Below are 18,833 nucleotides of genomic sequence, written 5' to 3'. Positions count from 1 at the left end.
TATCTCCCAATAGTCAACATAGAGGAACCAACCTGTGTTAAACTGAAAGCAGTTTCCAAAAATCTCAGCCTCCTGGACGAGTTTTAAACCTGGCAGAACCTGGACAGCAATTGTTAATAAATTATATACATTTTCTGCTCTTCAGCCATCTCACAAAGACCAGAAGAAGATCCATAAGACCATGTCATCAGGAGACCTGGGCAAGTTAGAGGTCCTCAGGAAAACCTCCAGTCAGGATGGAAGGTAAGATCACTAGATGGTCTCTAATTACATCTTCTCACACAGAAAATGCTTCTGCTCCTTGTAAATTAAATCTTTATAGAAGAGCGTCTTTGTCTATTTTTCGGGGAATAATAAATTACTTTGCTTGCTTATTTTGGTTCTACGTTGTAAGTTTAAAAGACTTCAATACATCTGTTAAAACACTCATTTTGTGTATTGTACCTTTGGTAGTTTAGTAGGGTTGTTTTACTGCATTGTGACATTGAGATGCTTTTAGTGGGAAACTTATATAACGAGAGCACATCATACACTTGTCATTTAATCAGAGATTTTCCATGACTTTCCCTCTTTTTTTTTACTTACTTGGTCAATTACACGTGTGATTTAGCAGGATGAGAGGAAAGATGAGATTCTGGAGTAAGGCGAAGCACGGTGAGAAGAAACTGTCGAGAGAGAAGCAGGCCAGCAGGAGCGAAGCAGGAGAGACTCAAGGTAAAAAACAAAATCACCTCCAACACAAAATATGCTTTCTATAGTTCTTTGAGTGTAGATTTACAGACGCACACATATGCACACAGTACACACAAAACACACAATACACCACTATAGAATATTATTTAATAAGGTAGAATAAGTTTTTATGTAGATTATTCAACAAAAATCACATTTAGCAATCCACTAAATCCACCGTCTCTCTGCATCCCTCCACCTCCTTCTACATCTTTGTGTCTATTCTCCCAGAAGGACCTTCTCCTCCACACAGTCCAGATTTGGAGGCAGCTGCTTCTCGGGGTGTCAGGGACAGTAAGGAGAACAAGGAGCCATCTCCTAAAATGAGGAGGCGTCGCAGTGTGAAGATCAGCAGCATTACTCTGGAGCCCGCCCAGTGGCAAAACGACGCACTGCACATTCTCACCTCAGCCCATGACTACCGCAGCATGAACGACTTCCTCATGAAGAAGGTAAGAGGGCAACCCTGAACCCGTTTACACACACAGTACACACACACACGCGCTTTACCTGGCCCTCTATATTTGTTTGGCTCCACTAAAAGCCAGTGTTGTCCATAAAATGATGTCATGTATGTCTCTGCAGGTCCTGTAAAAGTGTTACATCATTATAACTCAAGGTTCAAAATAGTCTTGAATACGAAGTTTAAAGGTACTCTCCCTGATTTTGCTAAAGCTACAATAGAACCCCCAAATATTAAAGGGTCACTTTCCCCAAATTAGATGGACATAATTTTGGTTTAATTCATCCAGGTTTTAAGGTATCAGTCTCACAGCATTGATTAAAAAAACAATTAAACTATAGCAACTTACTCACACTCATCAGTTATCATAGGGGCTGTTTCTTTGATATGAAGTTGTCCCAGGTAAACATTTTACAGTCTGGACAAATGTGGGACATTTAAGTGTAATTTTTCAACACTTTGAGGTCCAAAAAGCAAAATTTGCTTTCGATTCTGTTGTATTGTGGTGGACAAATGAAAACAAAATGATCTGCGTGGTTAGATACTACAAGAGATAATAGAGAAAATATGTTTTTCTTGTCAGGAAATCAGGGGAAGCTTTGGGTGCTATATCAAAATCACAGTGGTTCTCAGACTTTTCCTCAGCAATGACCCGTAAACTGACACATATTAGACCACAGAGCCCCATTTGGTTTTGTCACAGGGTCCCCCATCTAAAAGATTTATGCTTTTAATTTTTATTACAGAAAGTGTTAAAGTGGACAAAATAACCCCCTCAAGGACCCTCTTTGAGAACCACTGGTTTACAAGGTCTTAAAATGTAGCAGTTGGTTGTTGTGCTGAAATAATTTCAGACACCCAATGTCATTATTTTTTTAAATGCAAATTTTAAAAGTCTTAAATTTGAACTTGAAGAATCTTGCAGAAAATATTTGTGTCTTGTGCTGTGAACACATTCAATATAGTATATTACTTGTGTGCTAAAAGTGCTACAAAGATTCATTTAACACCCTATTTTGAAGTGGAACGCTTTTAAAAGAAAGCTTTTCATTCCACGTAAAATTTTAACATCAAGCTGTCTCAGTAAACAGATGCTGAGCTGCGCATGACCTCTTTCAGCTGTTTTATTTACGTTAAACCTGAGTCGTTTAAAAAAAGCATTTGTCCTTCCAGATCGCTGACCTGGAGTCTGAAGACGGTAAGAAGGACACCATGGTGGATGTCGTCTTCAAGAAAGCACTGAAGGAGTTCAGGATCAACATCTTCAACTCATACTCCACCGCCCTGGCAGTGAGTAACCAATACTATTTTCTCTTTTGTTTGTTCTCGGCTGCTTGAAGCACCATAGGATCTCTGTTCAGCTCTGCATCCAATAGGCTGAGATAGGACAGTTGTCAATCACACTGAAATATACTATATTTGCTCTTAGATACTTTCCTGTGAATGTCTGTACAAGTTTACTTATTGAAACAATAGGAGGATTGATTTAACATTTGAAACACAAAGAGCACTGATGATCCTGTCTAATATTTCATTTCCTTTCCTTTGCCCTTACTACCAGATGGATGATGGGAAGAGTATCCGTTACAAGGATCTCTACGCCCTGTTCGAGCACATCCTAGAGAAGTCCATGCGTCTGGAGCAGAGGGACTGGAGCGAATCACCGGTGAAGGTGTGGGTCAACACCTTTAAGGTCTTCCTGGACGAGTTTATGACTGAGTTTAAGCCCATGGAGGGAACTATTGGCAGGGTAAGAAAGTTAAAAACTGGATGGATGGATGAAAAGACACAATCAATTCAAATCGGTGCAGATAATATTAAGTATTGTAGTTAAATTTATTATCAAATGCAGCAGGTTTATTGTTCCATTGCTGAGTTTGTACGTTATAAGAGAGACCAGACATTGTTTTGCCAGAGGAAAATGCAGTTAAAGGAGATCTAAGATTGAAAATTTAAGCTTAATTGTTCAAAGAAGAGGCAATGTTTGTTTTTGGCATTCTAACCGTGAATCCATAATGTACTGTTTTACTTACTTACTGCATTTGTACAAATACAAATAATATCTTTTGATCTTAATTATTATACATGTAGCTCTTAGAAGAAACATACAAAAAACATAAGGTAACATATTTCTTTCTTTCCAGGCTCCTAAACGCGAACGCAAGAAGTCAAGGAAGAAGGAAACTGACATTGTGAGTTGTACATTTTATGCCACCAATTGAAAGAAGTGTTAATAAAATAAAATCACGAGTTAAACTGAGCTAACTGGTGGCTTTGCTGCCCCCTGCAGGTGGAAGAGCACAACGGCCACATCTTCAAGTCCACACAGTACAGCATCCCCACCTATTGCGAGTACTGCTCCTCCCTCATCTGGATGATGGACCGAGCGTGCGTCTGCAAACGTGAGGAAACACACACACACAAGCTTAAATTAGATAGAAAAAATACATTGTTGTTTCACATCCGCTGTGTCTTGTGTTTACTAACCAGCAAACAAAGTTTATTCTACAGAATGCCAATAAGTTGTGGGTTTATTTCACTTCTCTCTTCTCTGGTGACACAAAGAGTTCACAAAGAAATGAGTGATGATGAGTCAAGATTGCAGGTGCACCTTAAGCTTAATAAATGAGGACAGACAGTAGAAACAGGACAAAAGTGTACTACAGTACTTACCGTGTGGTTGCTATATTTTACAGAGTGTTCAATAAGGAGGAACAAAGAACAAAAGTACAACCTCTCTTTTAATTCATTTTCACTTCCTGATTGAGTCCAGGACAACATGTCATGACGTTTTACAACAGTGAAGGAGAGATTAGAAAGATTAGAGATTAGAAAGCATTAGATGGGTGTGAAGTTTTCAGCTGGAGTGAAAGCTAAATCGTTCATTACTTAATTGCAGCAACGTTACCAAACCTTGAAGTACTCTAATTTAAATGACCCCCAACTAAATTAATGTTGAAAAAATCTTGTTGGACACTAAGTATTTTGTCTTATTTTTTACTTTTAATTAACAAATGTATTTGCCTTTTGTTTTGCAATTCTCCCTAAAAGCATAAAAGGCTGTAAATATCTGCAAGTCTGCCCAATCTTACACACACACACACACACACACACACACACACAGATATACACACCATCACCAGTTCCTAATGTTCTCCTAATTCACTTACCCACAGGCACTCACGCCCATGTGTGTAGTTTTTATTTCCACCGATACAGCACATTATACCCCCCCTACTCTATTCACACACACACACACACACACTACACGTTCCTACTCACAAAACTCAAATACGTGCTCTGCCTCCCTGAGTGTCAGAAAAATTCGATTAGGCCTCCCTCTCCTTTCATAAATCTATCTTCTATCTTGTTACAAGCTCCATCTGCACTTTCAGTGAGCCGAGCCGCAGACATCACATCTAAACTCTCTGCCGCCTCAACGTTTGCCCAAGTCTTTGAGGTCGTGACTCTTTACTGCAGCTGTTATTGCAGTTGTGCGGAGGTTGTAGAAGTGCCATCAGTCTGATTGTGTTGTTGTCTGCAGTGTGCCGCTACGCCTGTCATAGGAAGTGCTGCTCCAAGATGACCACCAAGTGCAGTAAAAAGGTAGGAGGAGATTTATTTTTTGTCCGTTATTTTGAGGTTTCTTGTTTCAGGATGCTGTAATATCACACTGGTGTTAAAATGCACAAAGACAACAATGGATTTGGATGTCATACCACATTAGTTTAATCACTAAGCAGAACAATGATAAAATTTTTGCCCACTTGATTTACTTTGACTTTAGCGGAGCAAAAAATTGTAGGATGTCTGCTACATTTTTGCAAGATTTGTTTTGAGTGTATATATGTAGATATTTTCTGCAAAATGTAAACCTAAAAGGAAAAACTAAGAAATAACAAAACTTTTAAGAACAAGTATCATAATTGCTGCTTTAAAAAAACTAATCAACTAATTTAAAAAAATCAAAGACTTTTTTCTTTTTCTTGGTTTGATATTCAGCCTAAAGTCAACTACTTGAACCTGTTCCTCTAACCAGTTACAGTTGCAAACTCAGCTTGTTTAGTGAGACTATAAACTTTTTCTAAAGATGAAATAATTTCTCTTATTAGAAGAAAGTTGATTTAGTGAGCAATAAAACACACCCTTGTTCTGTTCAATACACTCAGAGTTTTTGCTTCTACAGGCTTACTTTGTCCGGTATGACCAGCAGCTAATAGTTCCTGTTAGCATATGTTTGCAAATTATAAGTAGATAGCTGTATAATGGACATTACTGAGTGAGTTTACTTCCTGTATCATTCATCAACATGCCGTAATAGTAACAGGTGCCACAGTAAAAGTTACACACTGTAGGTTCACTTGTGATGTGTTGTCTGCGTTTGTATACAAGTATGATCCGGAGCTGTCATCTCGGCAGTATGGCGTGGAGTTGTCCCGTCTGACCAGCGAGGAGCGAACAGTGCCCCAGCTGGTGGAAAAACTCATCAACTACATCGAAATGCACGGCCTCTACACCGAGGGGATCTACAGGAAGTCCGGCTCCACCAATAAGATCAAAGAACTCCGCCAGGGGCTGGACACAGGTGAGACTGACACTGACCCTAATTTTTTATTTCATATTTGTCGTTACCACCAGTCTTCTGAACAAACCTTTCCCAAGGTAGTGAGACTTTTGTGAGTAGCATGAAGGAAACTACAACTTAATCTCGTAATACAACAGTGTGTTGTAAAATGATTAATAAATCTACCTTGTACCTTGTGTTATCATATATCTGATGTTCATGCTTAATTCATTCATTTTGTGCTTCTGTTGTGAAAGCAATGCTAGCTAATGTGATGATATTTTAAAGTTTATTACTTATATAGCTAATATTGGAGTGAAAGTCATTACATACTGTAAATATTTATTGAAATGATCTTTGAGAGGCTGTAGTTCAAATCTGCCAGCCTATTAAAGAATAAAATACTACTACTACTACTTTGTCTTCTTCTACTACTACTGCTGCTTCTACACTACTGCTACTTTGCTTTCTTCCTCATCTTCTTTTTCTACTACTACTAGTACTACTACTTCTACCACCACTACTTATTACTACAACTATTTCTACTATTGTTACAACTAATTCTTCTTCCTTCTTCTTCATTATTATTTTACTTAATATGCTTTATACAGTCACAAAAAGAGAAAGTTGAAGGAAAGTGTATTATCCTTAACGTGTTTATCTGTTCCAGATGTGAGCAGCGTGAACCTGGATGACTACAACATCCACGTCATTGCCAGTGTTCTCAAACAGTGGCTTCGTGACCTGCCCAGCCCTCTCATGACCTTTGAACTGTACGAGGAGTTCCTCAGGGCCATGGGTAAGCTCAAAATTAGCTGCTTCGGTGACTCCTTTCTGCTGCTCCAGCTGAGCTCTCAGTTCCAGAAGGTGAAATGTTACTTGGTCTGATGGTGTGTGCTTGTTTTCTTTTCAGGTCAGCCAGACAAGCGGGAGGTAATTCGTGGGGTGTATTCGGTGATCGACCAGCTCAGCAGGACACACCTCAGCACACTGGAGCGCCTCATCTTCCATCTGGTCAGGTGGGTGATGAGATAATAATCAACATCAGCTGGACAGCCTCAGGCAGGATAGCCTGCGTCTAAAAATTGGATTTTGAAAGAAGATCTGAATAATGTTTTTGGCTGTGAGCAAAGTGTCTGTGGAGTCAGTTTGTTTTTTTTATATTTGAAATGATGGTTTCAGATTTTTTTCTCACTGGTTATCAAACTGGATTAGCTGTCTCGGTCACATGCCAGCCTGTCTGTTGTGTTTGGTGGGAATGGGTGTCGTACTCTATGAGGATTAACATTGGGATTAACAAGATTATTTTGTGGTGTGTTTCAGGATCGCCCTGCAGGAGGAGACTAACAGGATGTCAGCCAACGCCCTCGCCATTGTGTTCGCTCCCTGCATCCTTCGGTGCCCCGACACCATCGACCCGTTGCAGAGCGTCCAAGACATCAGCAAGACCACCGCGTACGTCCTCATCTGTTGTTCCCCAAATTAACTCATTGAATAACAAAATAACTGCCTGCAACAGAGAGGTTTTAAGGACCAAAACAGTGTATAGAATAGAAATGAATTTATGAAATGTTTTTGTTTCTACCTGCATGTGAACAAGAGAATGACAAAAGGTTTAAACCAAAGTTAACTGTCCAGTGGCAAAATACTTACAATAAAAAATACACGTTTTGTTAAGTGGTGTAACAGGAACCTCTTTTGCCATGATTTTGATTGACTGATGGTCAGAAAGTGTGTATGGAGGCCTGTAGGGACAAAGCTTGAAATGTTGTTATGTTAAATTAAATCTTAGCCTAGTTACTTCACAAGTGTTAACTAAGTGGACATTTATGCTTTATTGAATTAAAAGAGGTGGCACCACACAAAATAGTTAATTTCAGAAATATTTGTTGTTATTATTTGATGTGTAGCCAGCTGAACCAACTGAAAAAACTAACTAAATATGACGAGTAAAATAGGGGGTTTTGGTTGACATATCTGATCTGTTAAGTAATTAGGTTTAATATATTGTTTAAAACTGCAATTTATGTAAGTTATGTTACAGTGATGCTACAGTGACTTCCTGTTTAAATAGTTCATGCGTTTGATTGGACAGTTCTACAGGTGGTAGTCACCTAGTAACAAATTTACTAAAGACTTTACTAGCAAGTTTTAATGGTGCAACCTGATTTAGAAAGTCACTAGTTTGAAACTAGCTAGTTGTTACTTAGACAAAGTCATTAATGAATAGCTGATGCAGTAATCTATTCCACTTGTATTCTATTCAGTTCTATACTAAATGGATCTCTTCCCAATAGGTGTGTGGAGCTGATCATCAATGAACAGATGAGCAAGTACAAAGCTCGTCTGAAGGACATTAACAGTCTGGAGTTTGCAGAAACCAAAGCGAAGAGCAGACTGACCCATGTCAGGAAGTCCATGGTAAGATCTGACTACAGCCCTCTCGGCGGGAGCTTCTATAAGTTATATACAGTACTCATTTTGCAAAAGGTGTTGGTATGAATAATCCTTATTGCCTGGCATTGACATGGATGTTTTTCCACTTGTTCCTCTCACTCATCATTTAAATGGTAACGCAACAGTTTTCAGCTCCATGAGCAGCTGGCATGGTTTTCACACGGCCATGGCAGGAGTTCATTGCTCTATGTTTGTGTTTTTTACATCTTTCATCCACAGAGTTTGCTGTGTTTTTGTAACACGAGCAAAATGCTGACAAAAACACACTCAAGGGGTATAAGTTGTTGACATGCTATTTCAGTTATTTTCATAGAGGCTACACATGTGCAAACAACCCTACTTTTATAAAGCAATTTCTAACTATTTTCACTAATACCTCTCCATTATTAATGCATGTTCCTACTCTTATCTCTGATTTACTGAACAGTCTCAGCAGATGTTAAAAAGGAATCTCGGGAGCTCCCAAAATATTTTTCTTTATTCACAGAAAAATACAAAATAAAAAGGACCGAGTGTAAAGAGTGAAAATTAGCAGTGATTTGCACTAAATACAGTATGTAACATTATAATAGTTCCTATTACTAAATTTTAATAAGGAATGAAATTACTGTTCTCCCTACGGACCATCAAGCTGTATAATATGTCTTTCTGGCAAACAATAATCAAAAAGATGCTACCAACTGTGATTCCCAAGACACCCGAATTCCTCCACTAACCAACTGTATCTAAACTTTCCCAGTGAGCATGGTTTTAATGATCTGCAGATCAAAAGATGTCTAGACATCTTGGTTAACACTTGGCAAAATTAGGTTAAAACATATATAGACATCTAGGCACATGTAATTTGTGTGTCGTGTCAACAGCAATTTCAATTTAAATGTCACTATAAAACCAAATTTAGCTCAGTTTTAACCTAAATGTCTGGAAATGGTTTGACCTGCATATCTCCAATTCCATGCTTTCCTGATTACATCCACCGCTCCTTAACCTTAATCTGTTATTCCTTCCTTCCCCCACTCCTCCTTTCAGAAACCTGTACTTATTGCTGTTAGGTTTATGAGCATTACCCGCACTGCCACCCCGGTATGTATGCCCCTTCAACTCCATGTGCCCACCCACTGCCAGTCCTGTCCTGTCTGTCAGTCTGTTTGATCCTCTAATCATTCTGCAGTCACAGTGCTTGTGACGTTTGTCTGTAAGCTAGTCCTCTTTTAGCTGTCTGACGTTCTCTTTGTGTATTTGTTACTGTTTTGTTACAATTTGGTTACTTGACAAGTGTTGTCACTTAACACTGTTATGTAATAATTCATAAGGTCCTCAACCAATTTTGTCCCCACTTTGTCCCCAAATATACTGAGACTGAAGGCTCAGAACTTCATGTGGACTCACTTATGTCTCTAGACATGAGACTGAAATTGAACTTAAAGTTGTCAGAGTTCTGCTTATGAGCCAGCTGTTATATGGACAGATAGGATTTTAACAATAGACAGTATAAAACACGGACATAGTCTACGTGACATCACCATGGATTCTTTCACAATGAAAGTCTATAGAAAAGTGTTTTTGGGCCAGTGTGCATCAGGGGACGGACCCAGAAGTTGTAATAGCACAGTTTGGCCACTATGTCAAATTGACTTCAAAGCACGGCGCACTTCATGGGGGCTTGGACGTCATACAAAGGTTTCTGAAGAGTTATTGTGAAGCTCAGTGTGGGTAGCTGTCACCATTTTGGCAATACCTGACTTGCCTAACTGACCTAAACCAAAATTGGGCAAAGAGGTGGAGCGTTGGTGGAGCTGAGGTTGGGCTGAATGAAGGTCTGATTGCTGCAGCTGTCCACCTGTGACAACAACCACCTGATACTTTTGGAGCCAATCTCAAGCGGCCATTCAAGGAAATGCAGTTTTGGCACTTCCACGTTGTCTTCATTTTTCAGCCCCAGACGTTGTCGTTTCATTTTAACAGCAGCTAAACATTAGCAATCAATTTTGTAATTAATGGTAATAATAAACTAACTAACCTAATTTACTTAGTTATTGCCAACATTGTTGAATTGATTTATACTCACACATAATCTTTTTCAGATAGGGCTAAGAAAGTAACTCTGTTTTTTGTTCAAAGTTAATTGTCAGAAGAATTTCACTCGTGGCGTCTCTGTAGAAAGCAAACCAAGCTAACAACCTAGCTTGTTGCTAGCAGCATCCCATCCAGTGTTGTGGGACAAATGAAGGTTATTATTTCTTGTTTATGACTAAAATTCGTGAAATTAGGCAAGTACTACTCTTTTTACCGTTTTAAAGACAGGTGCTGTGTAACTGCTGCTGTAACTGTAGTTTTGTATTAGGTTAATGTTTATGTTTGAGACGCTCGGAGACTGTAGCTCAACTGATTGCTCTTTGCTTTCTGTTTCTGCTCCACAACTTATTAACATGCAGCCTAACACAGCTAAATTTAAGGTAATGAGTACCTGTGTGTGTGTGTGTGTGTGTGTGTGTGTGTGTGCGTTTGTGTGTGTGTGATAATCAGAAGATGTCAAAGTTCCTTAGCAGTGGTGTCGTGAACTGTGGTCAGTACATCCTCTGTATAGTTACTATCTGGTCTAAGCATCCAACCGTGTCTATAGTGAGTCCACCATCTGTGCTCCATCACCATCACTGTCAACCAAAAAAATGTATTATTATGATTAATATTAGTCAACCTCTACTAAGACACTCTCTTGCTTTGTGATTTAATGTCTGAACTTGCAGAGCAAAGGTCGTGTTCGGCAAAACAGCACCCACACGACCTCGCCTCCTCTCAGCCCCAGGACGCCCCCTGTAGTGGATGGAGAGTGTGCAGGAGGAGGAGGAGGAGGAGGAGGAGAGGATGCAGCAGAAGCCGGGCTGAATGAGCAGCAGCAACTGGCGATGCAGCAGGAGGAGAGAATCCTCACAGAGCAGATCGAGAGTCTGCAGAAAGAAAAGTATGACATCTCTGGTTGAACTGTTCAGAGCCGATCAGATTGACTTTGGAAGTGTTTTGTTTTAATGTGTCAAAAAGTGGGTACACAGGTTACCAACATACAGGGCAGATTTACTGTCCAAAGCCTACAAGGATGAATCCATCCAGTGATGGAATGTTTACTTGTTTACTCAAGTTCTTTACTTAGGTACAAACCTGAGGTACTTGTACTGAGTCTTGTCTTTCCATGCCCCTTTATACTTCTATACTCCACTAAAGCTCAGAGGGAAATCTTTTTACTTCACTACATTTATCTGACAGCTTTAGTCACCAGTTATTTTCCAAATTAAGATTTGTGCATACAAAACATACAAAGAGCTTATAAAATAATGATGTTTTGTGATAATTAAAAATATATAAAAGTACAGCTGAAACGATCGCTCGATTAGCTGCTTTTCCTTTAAATTATATTTAATAATTTTGAGGTTTGCACTGTTGGTTGGACTTTGCAAACAATTTGAAGGTGTCCCTTTCGGCTCTGAGAACTTGTGATTTATCACAACAATCGATCATTGATAGTAAATAGTAAAACTCTGCTTTTAGATTAATGTGTGAGTAATAATAATGTAATGATATATAACAGTATTAAGTAAGTAAAGGATCTGAATACTTGTTCCAACTGACATGAACAATGTCGTAAAAAACTTTGAAAGGGGTTCATGTTGTAATTGTTGGCCTAAACATCCAGTTTAAAACCAAAAATGTAATCTAAGTCAATCCCTCTCCATCTCTAACAACCGGAAATTAATTGCACCATCGCTTGCTAAACCATTTTAGTCATTTTAGCAGATGTTACTCAAGCATGGCCACATACAAAAAACAACTTTTCCTGTGTGAACTGGTTGCTGTGTGGGAATGAGCACATATCTGTCTATGCCCTGTGGCTCTTAATGTCAAGTCAAGTCAGATTTATTATGTATTATTATTTATAAGTGCAAAATCACCAGCTGCATGGTCCCAGTACACTTTACAGAAAACAGAGACTGATCAAAAAGCTGAGAACACATAACAAGATACACACATTAACATAAACACACATATTGTATGTCATCACCCGTCGATCTGTTACATCGATCCCTTCATGGACACACAAATACACATCTTTTATCTGGACAAAATCCCTTTAACCTTTGCACATCTTTAGTTACTAGTAGGCCCAGTAGGAACTTAAGGTTAGTCTAAAGTACTAACTTTTAATGGCATGCACTAGGAAACACCCAAAAGTTCAAATGTAGATAAAATGATTTAGATAAAGCACGTCCAACCAGGCTTTTAACTTGTCATTTGCATTTGTGTCGGCAGGGAGGAGCTGACGTATGAGATGTTGATCTTGGAGCCGCGGACGTCTGACGATGAGACTCCTGAATCTGAAGCATCCATTGGCACAGCAGACAGCTCTGAGAACATCACCATGGAGACGGAGGGAGCCACCTCAGACCCCTCTGGTGCGTGTGAGTGTGTGTGTGTGTGTGTGTGTGTGTGTGTGCGCGCGCCATACTGTGTGTCTGATATAATAGCTAAAATATAATCACAGTCATTAAGAATATAATAGCCTTTACATGCATGCTAAAGTATGACTTCATTATTTTTTTATAAGTTATTTAAGATAATAGCTTGATTAAAGCTGTTAAGGTGTGATAATCACATTATGTTTACTCCTTTAAACCTTAATGTGAGACAATCTGGTTAGGATGTTTACTTGACTGTTGCAATTCAGGGTAAGCTCTACTCCAGTCAAGTTTCAAGTTTCAGTTTCATTCAATCATCCACATACTGAGTATACAAATGCACAAAATGCCGTTTCTCACGGTCCAAGATGCTAAAACAAAGTCACAATAATTCTGCTTATATGACAAGACACCATAAAACGCAACACAGTAACTAACACTAGACAAGACAGAGCTGATCTATTTCTGTAAGGCAGAGTGAGCATCAGTGGCGGTCTGGCCATCTGGAGTTCCAGGACAATTCCAGGTGGGCTGGCCAACCTCCGGGCCAGTGGGCCGCTTTCCTTAGCCTATACTTTTTTAATAATAATAAAAACGTTGGCAGAAGATTTCGCGAGCCAACCCCCCCTTCTTCCTAGGCTTGTTGGTCCATTCATAGTTTTCAGTCACGTGACATGCGCGGTGAACTGGAAGGCAAAACAACAGACCGAGATAGCGGCTCACACTGGACTCCCTCGTAGAGATGCCTCAAAAGCCGTTTTTACATTTTATTTGGATCATCTCTCAACTAAAGAAAAAGAAAGATATGGACACATCCATATACAGCACATATACAGCCTTTCTGCCGTTAAAAACCTCCAGGTCCTTGCCAGCGCTCGACTGTGGTAATGTTTACGTTTACCTTGTTAGGGAATATTTCACCTAACACAGCTCAGGCTTGTCTTCTCGTTGATTAGTGCATCTGAAAGCACAACAACCATCCAGCATTTTGTCAACGCAAAAGTAACAAACTCAAAGTAACAGTGTATCACTTGCTTCCTGGTTGGCAGGCAGCGGAAAATAACGTTTTTTGCCCACCAAAGGAGCGTTTTCCTTGGAAGGTGACGTTACGTGAAAACTATGAATTCCATATGAACGTCTACGCAGCCCTTAGCCCCGCCCCATCTCACTCACATACACCACTGTGATACTGACAGCTGGAAAATGAGCTACAACAGAAAATGGAGAAGCAGAGTTTAAAAAAATGTTAAGCTGAAAAGAGACAAAAGAGTCAAAGGTCTTAGCTGAAATGCAAGTAAATGTAAAAAAGTAACCGACTCGTTCCGTCGTAATAGTATTAGCACCCAGGTCCACAGATGCTAAGACCAGGAAGAGGAATATGCCACAGCCCTGTTCACGGGTGAAAGATAAGACCGAGAGGATATGCGTCTAAATGTGTTAATACAACATGGTATCAGTGAAATGCAAATGCTGTTGGTCAGCTACTGTTTAATAAATGTACCAGGAAGAAAGAACTGAGGTAAAGAGTACAGTAACTGTGTGTTCAAACAGGCTAGTGGAAAAACTAAAATCTGATGCTTAATGTTAGTAAAGCTCTGAATGTCTACATTTGGCTGTCGGATTCTGTGGGGATTTTGTGGGAAATAAATCAATTCAGTATCAGTGATTTACTGCTAAAATAAGCATTTTTTATTCTGATTGTTTTTGTTTTGTCACATACATATGTGTTCTATTTACATATGTTAATTGGATAATTTTATTTAGTGTCCGCCATTGGTTGCAAATAGTAGCCTATACACATAAAATCAATCAATCCTTTCACTTTAAAATTCATATGTTGTGTGGGAGAATGTGTCTTGTGATTTGTGATTTGAAGTGATTTGCTAGATATGATGCTTATCGACAAGGTTCCTACCACTCCTACCTCTTACTAGACAATACAATGAAACTCATCAATAGTCTGTTGTAAACGGCGAGTAAGCCTCACAGTAACATTTGTTGTGTTGCCATTCATTTACTTGATATGAAATAGTGGCACTGCTGCTGTGTTTTTGTAGTTTTTATTAGTTCTATGTTTGGAGAGGGTTTTATTATGTGTACTCCCATGACCTAAAGCCAACCAGCTGACCCTGAGCAGTAGTTAAACAGTTCTCTGTCTCAGGGAGGATTGTGGATATTTTAGTCTTTTTATCTCAAGGCCTCATGTGATGTGAGGTAGTTCAATCATGACAATTTCAGTGTGTGTTCTGCAGCCTTTTTAAAGCAGTACTGCCATTGTGATCAATGGCTATGATGCTGCTAGGTGGTTTATTAGAGGCTGGTCCTGTTTGCGTGCATTAGCAGGGCAGCTGTGGTGGAGTATACAGTGAACCGTTCTTGTGGGCTGGTCTGGATCAAAGTCTAGGGCCATTTTTTACTCCCAGTCACTCCCTGGTGAGCATGGTGCATAGTGCAACCAGTATCTGGAGTATGTATAGTACACATTATATGTACTGGCACTTGGTGGTAAAGCAGCCATAGCTGTTTGGGCCAAAAGTAGCTAACAACTAATTATCATCTAGCTCAAACACATGAATGAATGGCATTGACAGAGCATGTGCGAGACAAAAGTGTTTTTTATTTTGGAGAGGTTGCAGCAAATCTGTCTTCAACTCTTTAGGTTACACTTGCACTTTTGAATGTGGTCAATGTGTCTATACAGTATATTGACAGCATGGTTAGAGTGTGCCTTCTATCAATAGCATTGCTTGTGTAGGATTAAGTGTTGCCCCTCTCTCTCTCTCTCCACAGAGCCTGGAACTTATCGCTCCAGAAAGTCGGATACAATAAGCAGACGAGCTTTGCGTCGTCAGCCCAACTCCCAGGACTCTGCAGACTCCACCTCAACCATTTCCTCCTCCTACCACCCCTCCTCCTCCCTCTCCTCCAATGCCTCCGGCTCTCCCTCCCCTCACTACCGGTTCCGGTCTTCCTCCTCTGGGCCCCTGCTCACCTCCTGTGGTTTGGGGGCCCCGTTGGCCGAGGAAGAGGGGAGCCACAAAGCTGGTAAGACCCGCCACAGGCTCAGGCTCAGCCGCAGCTCACCACGCGAGCCCTCAGGAAGCCACCGGAGGGAGTCGGACTTCAGCTCGGGGCCACAGCAGCTGGTTCTGTACGGCAGCAACGAGTTCATGGTGTGAATCCGAGGAGGGAGGAACGCCAGAGTGCAGGAGGGTGGACGAGAAGGGGAGGACGGAGAGTCCGGGGTTGAACGAGGCTGGTCACGGGGTGAGGTTTTTGCCCAGTGTCGCCTGTTGCCCCTCCTCAGTGCCCACCCCTCTACTCCCCTGGTCCCCAAATCAGAAAACTGTGGGGGGAAAAAATAAGAGAATACTGGAAATGTGACAGGGACAAAGAAAGAGGACTGATGATTAATGTGAACGGCAAAAAGCTGGTACAAAGTGAAGTGAAAAGACATGGTCGGACATGTTTGTTGACCCTCAGATCTTAGTGCCGTTTGACCCCTGCAGGAGCACCAGGGGTCGATTAGAGGAGAGAGAGGAGAAGGGAAGGACGGGAGGTGAGACACAGAGAAAACCCACAACTGCAAAGCCAAATCTTATAGTGCCCCATCTTTATTTTTTAGCATGTGGGCAGGTGGTTAAAGCCACCCAGAAGAAATGTAGCCATACTGACTGAACTGGCGGACGTTTTGTCTGTAACCAGCGCCAAGCTAAGTCTGCTTTTCACGTTTACACAAGACACACCAGCCAGAGGCTGCATGCTTCTCCATCACACTTTTTCCTACATCAGTTTGAAGAGACTGTACAGAAATATGTTACAACTGTATGTTCCATTATTATTATTATTATTATTATTATTATTATTATTATTATTATTATTGCTATTATTATGTGACAGAGGAAAAAGTGTACATAGAAAGAAACTCCAGTGCTGCTCCTGTTCATTGTTGATTTGTCTCTATTTCCTGTTCTCTATTTTGCAAAGTGAAGTGTCTGGAATTTAGGTTCCACTTTTGTTTCTGTGCTGGCTAACCGTCATTTAGTTTTTCTCTCTTCCTATTTCACAATGAACAAATGCAGTTTTGGTTGCCCTCGTGTTATACTCTTGAGAAACACTAGAAGGAAAAACTGACGATCTGCGCTCACATGCTTTATTTCTTGGCATGAGGTGTCACATTCAATCAGCCATAAGTGTATTGTATCTCTTTCCCTGCAAGCTTTTTGTTTTTCCCTTCTGTTTTATTCAGAAACATCAGTGTTACTACGTCAGGACTTGAATTTTTAATATATATCTATATATATATATTAATGCTGTATTATAGGTGTTGTCATTGATATCAACAATGTCATGTTTTTGTTGTCAATATTGTTTTACAGTTTATTTTTGCTCAGATGAAAGCCATTTTTTCATTTGCTTTGTGTGCATGTCTGAATGAAAGAGTGAGTAATTCCTGCCACTGTATCAGCTCCCGTTTTGTGCACGTGTAGTCTTTTTTACACACACTAGTGTTTCCCCCCAAAATGTTCTTCTTGTAAAGGTGAAAAAATTCTCTGCAACCATCAAGTGACACTAAAACTCACTCAAACATACAACAGTGTTTCATTAGTCTGAGTTTTATTGCATCTGTGGGGAAACTCTTGCACTCAAACTGTCCACGATGTCCTCTGAGCCATCCAGAATACTTTCTTCTTCTTCTTCTTCTCCTTCTTCTCCTTCTCTGTTACCATAATAGTAGCTCTTTCATCCTCTTCTCTCCCAGCTTTGGCTGTGAAAAGTAGCATTTAATCTACCTGTTAATCAGACAAAAACGAGTAGCAACTTACTCAGACCGTCCATGTGTTTCTGCATATACTTACTCTCTTTCTGTCTCTGTCCACACAGTATCGAAAAACTCAGTATAATATTCAGTTTTATTGGCCTACTGGGTAGCTTAACAGCAATGATGTCTCCATACTTTAGCTGCAATATCTCTCCTTGCTTGCTGCGTGGGTGATCAGATACGTTTGGGCAACCTTTGCTCCGATCTCACCAACGCAATCAGTGTTAATCAACGTTTCCTTGAAGCTGGAAGTCTCAGTAAAGACTGTGCTGATCTCAGTTTTAATGCAGGTGTAGAGACTTGCAGTGTGCTGTCTTTTTACAATATAAACTGTAGACCTGTTTTTTTTTTTTTTTTTTTTTTAGAAAAGTGATTCGGAGGTGAGCTGAATGGACAAAACTGATTCCTGGTGAAATATCTTTATGTTGATATTTTATGGGATGGTCTTTGTACATGTCCAGGCTGTCATATGGCACGCGGCCTCCAAAAAAAGACTTAAAAAAGTGAATGTACCTGTCACTGGAAGGCATGCTCTGCTTTCTCTGGTTGTTTTGGTTTCTCTTTTATACACAGTGTATGTACTATTTATGATCATGCTTTTGGGGTGTACATTGGTTTAAAAGAATCTGTTATAAAAGGTGTTATAAAAGGATATATTATCCTGTGTACGGTTCATTATCTACTATTTACCATGGCAACATTTTAACAGTCCACACTCGGTCTGTTATGTTTGTGCTACGAAGCAGAAAAAAAAGAAAAGCGTGTCTCTTTGTCTGTGCCACTCTGGACACGGTTATGTAAAAGGTGCAATTTGTGTTATATTTTGTTTTTTTAATGATACAAACATGTCTGTGGTTGTAAGGAAAAAAAAGACTTTATGGGGGAAATTCATCTGCTTATTAAAAAAGCAAAACTGCAGCCAAACACAAAGGAGTTGAGTTATATTTTGCCTGACAGACAAAAGATGAAAGGCTGTAATTTTTATTTTGTCATTTCTAATGCAGCGGTGTGTCTTCTTTGGGATAACATCACACATTTGTGCATGTGCATTTCCTTCATCAACATTTTCAAAGGTTATTTATAAAATATTTTAAATTCTGCATTGTTTACATCCACCTTCAACACTGGCTTTGCTGGCAAATTGCTGCATTTCCTACTGCCACCAACTGATGATCAGTGGAATAGCATGAAAACAATTGGCCAGAGGTGGAAGAATTATTAAGACCTTTTACTTAAACCAAGAGTGTGGGATAAATGACAAATTGTCCACACTATAGGTTCAGGTAAAAGTACTAATACAACAATGTAAATGTACTAATTTACAAGTAAATGTCCTGCATTTGAAAT

General features: G+C 39.8%; 1 protein-coding gene across 3 annotated transcripts in view; it reads left to right on the top strand.

The window, feature by feature from the left end:
* The window catches only part of LOC123961384 (unconventional myosin-IXAa-like), a 153,894-nt gene extending 135,751 nt beyond the window's left edge, over positions 1-18,143 (top strand). The window contains exons 28-43 of one of the 3 annotated variants that reach the window (XM_046036730.1): positions 146-243; positions 614-714; positions 964-1,184; positions 2,369-2,485; positions 2,757-2,945; positions 3,340-3,387; positions 3,486-3,597; positions 4,740-4,801; positions 5,588-5,780; positions 6,430-6,558; positions 6,673-6,778; positions 7,083-7,214; positions 8,057-8,180; positions 10,964-11,178; positions 12,519-12,661; positions 15,455-18,143. In XM_046036730.1, coding sequence (XP_045892686.1) covers positions 146-243; positions 614-714; positions 964-1,184; positions 2,369-2,485; positions 2,757-2,945; positions 3,340-3,387; positions 3,486-3,597; positions 4,740-4,801; positions 5,588-5,780; positions 6,430-6,558; positions 6,673-6,778; positions 7,083-7,214; positions 8,057-8,180; positions 10,964-11,178; positions 12,519-12,661; positions 15,455-15,843 — 2,379 coding nt within the window. In that variant the 3' untranslated portion in view covers positions 15,844-18,143. Of the gene's footprint in view, positions 1-145; positions 244-610; positions 715-963; positions 1,185-2,368; positions 2,486-2,756; positions 2,946-3,339; positions 3,388-3,485; positions 3,598-4,739; positions 4,802-5,587; positions 5,781-6,429; positions 6,559-6,672; positions 6,779-7,082; positions 7,215-8,056; positions 8,181-10,963; positions 11,179-12,518; positions 12,668-15,454 lie in introns of all 3 variants that reach the window. The other 2 variants (XM_046036728.1, XM_046036729.1) reach the window with 2 other exon arrangements.
* Positions 18,144-18,833: the final 690 nt, after the last annotated feature.

This window comes from Micropterus dolomieu, linkage group LG22 (genome assembly GCF_021292245.1).
Source record: "Micropterus dolomieu isolate WLL.071019.BEF.003 ecotype Adirondacks linkage group LG22, ASM2129224v1, whole genome shotgun sequence".
Classification (NCBI taxonomy): Eukaryota; Metazoa; Chordata; class Actinopteri; order Centrarchiformes; family Centrarchidae; genus Micropterus; species Micropterus dolomieu.
Note: the sequence above shows the minus strand (reverse complement) of the source record. Positions and strands in the feature narration are given on the sequence as shown.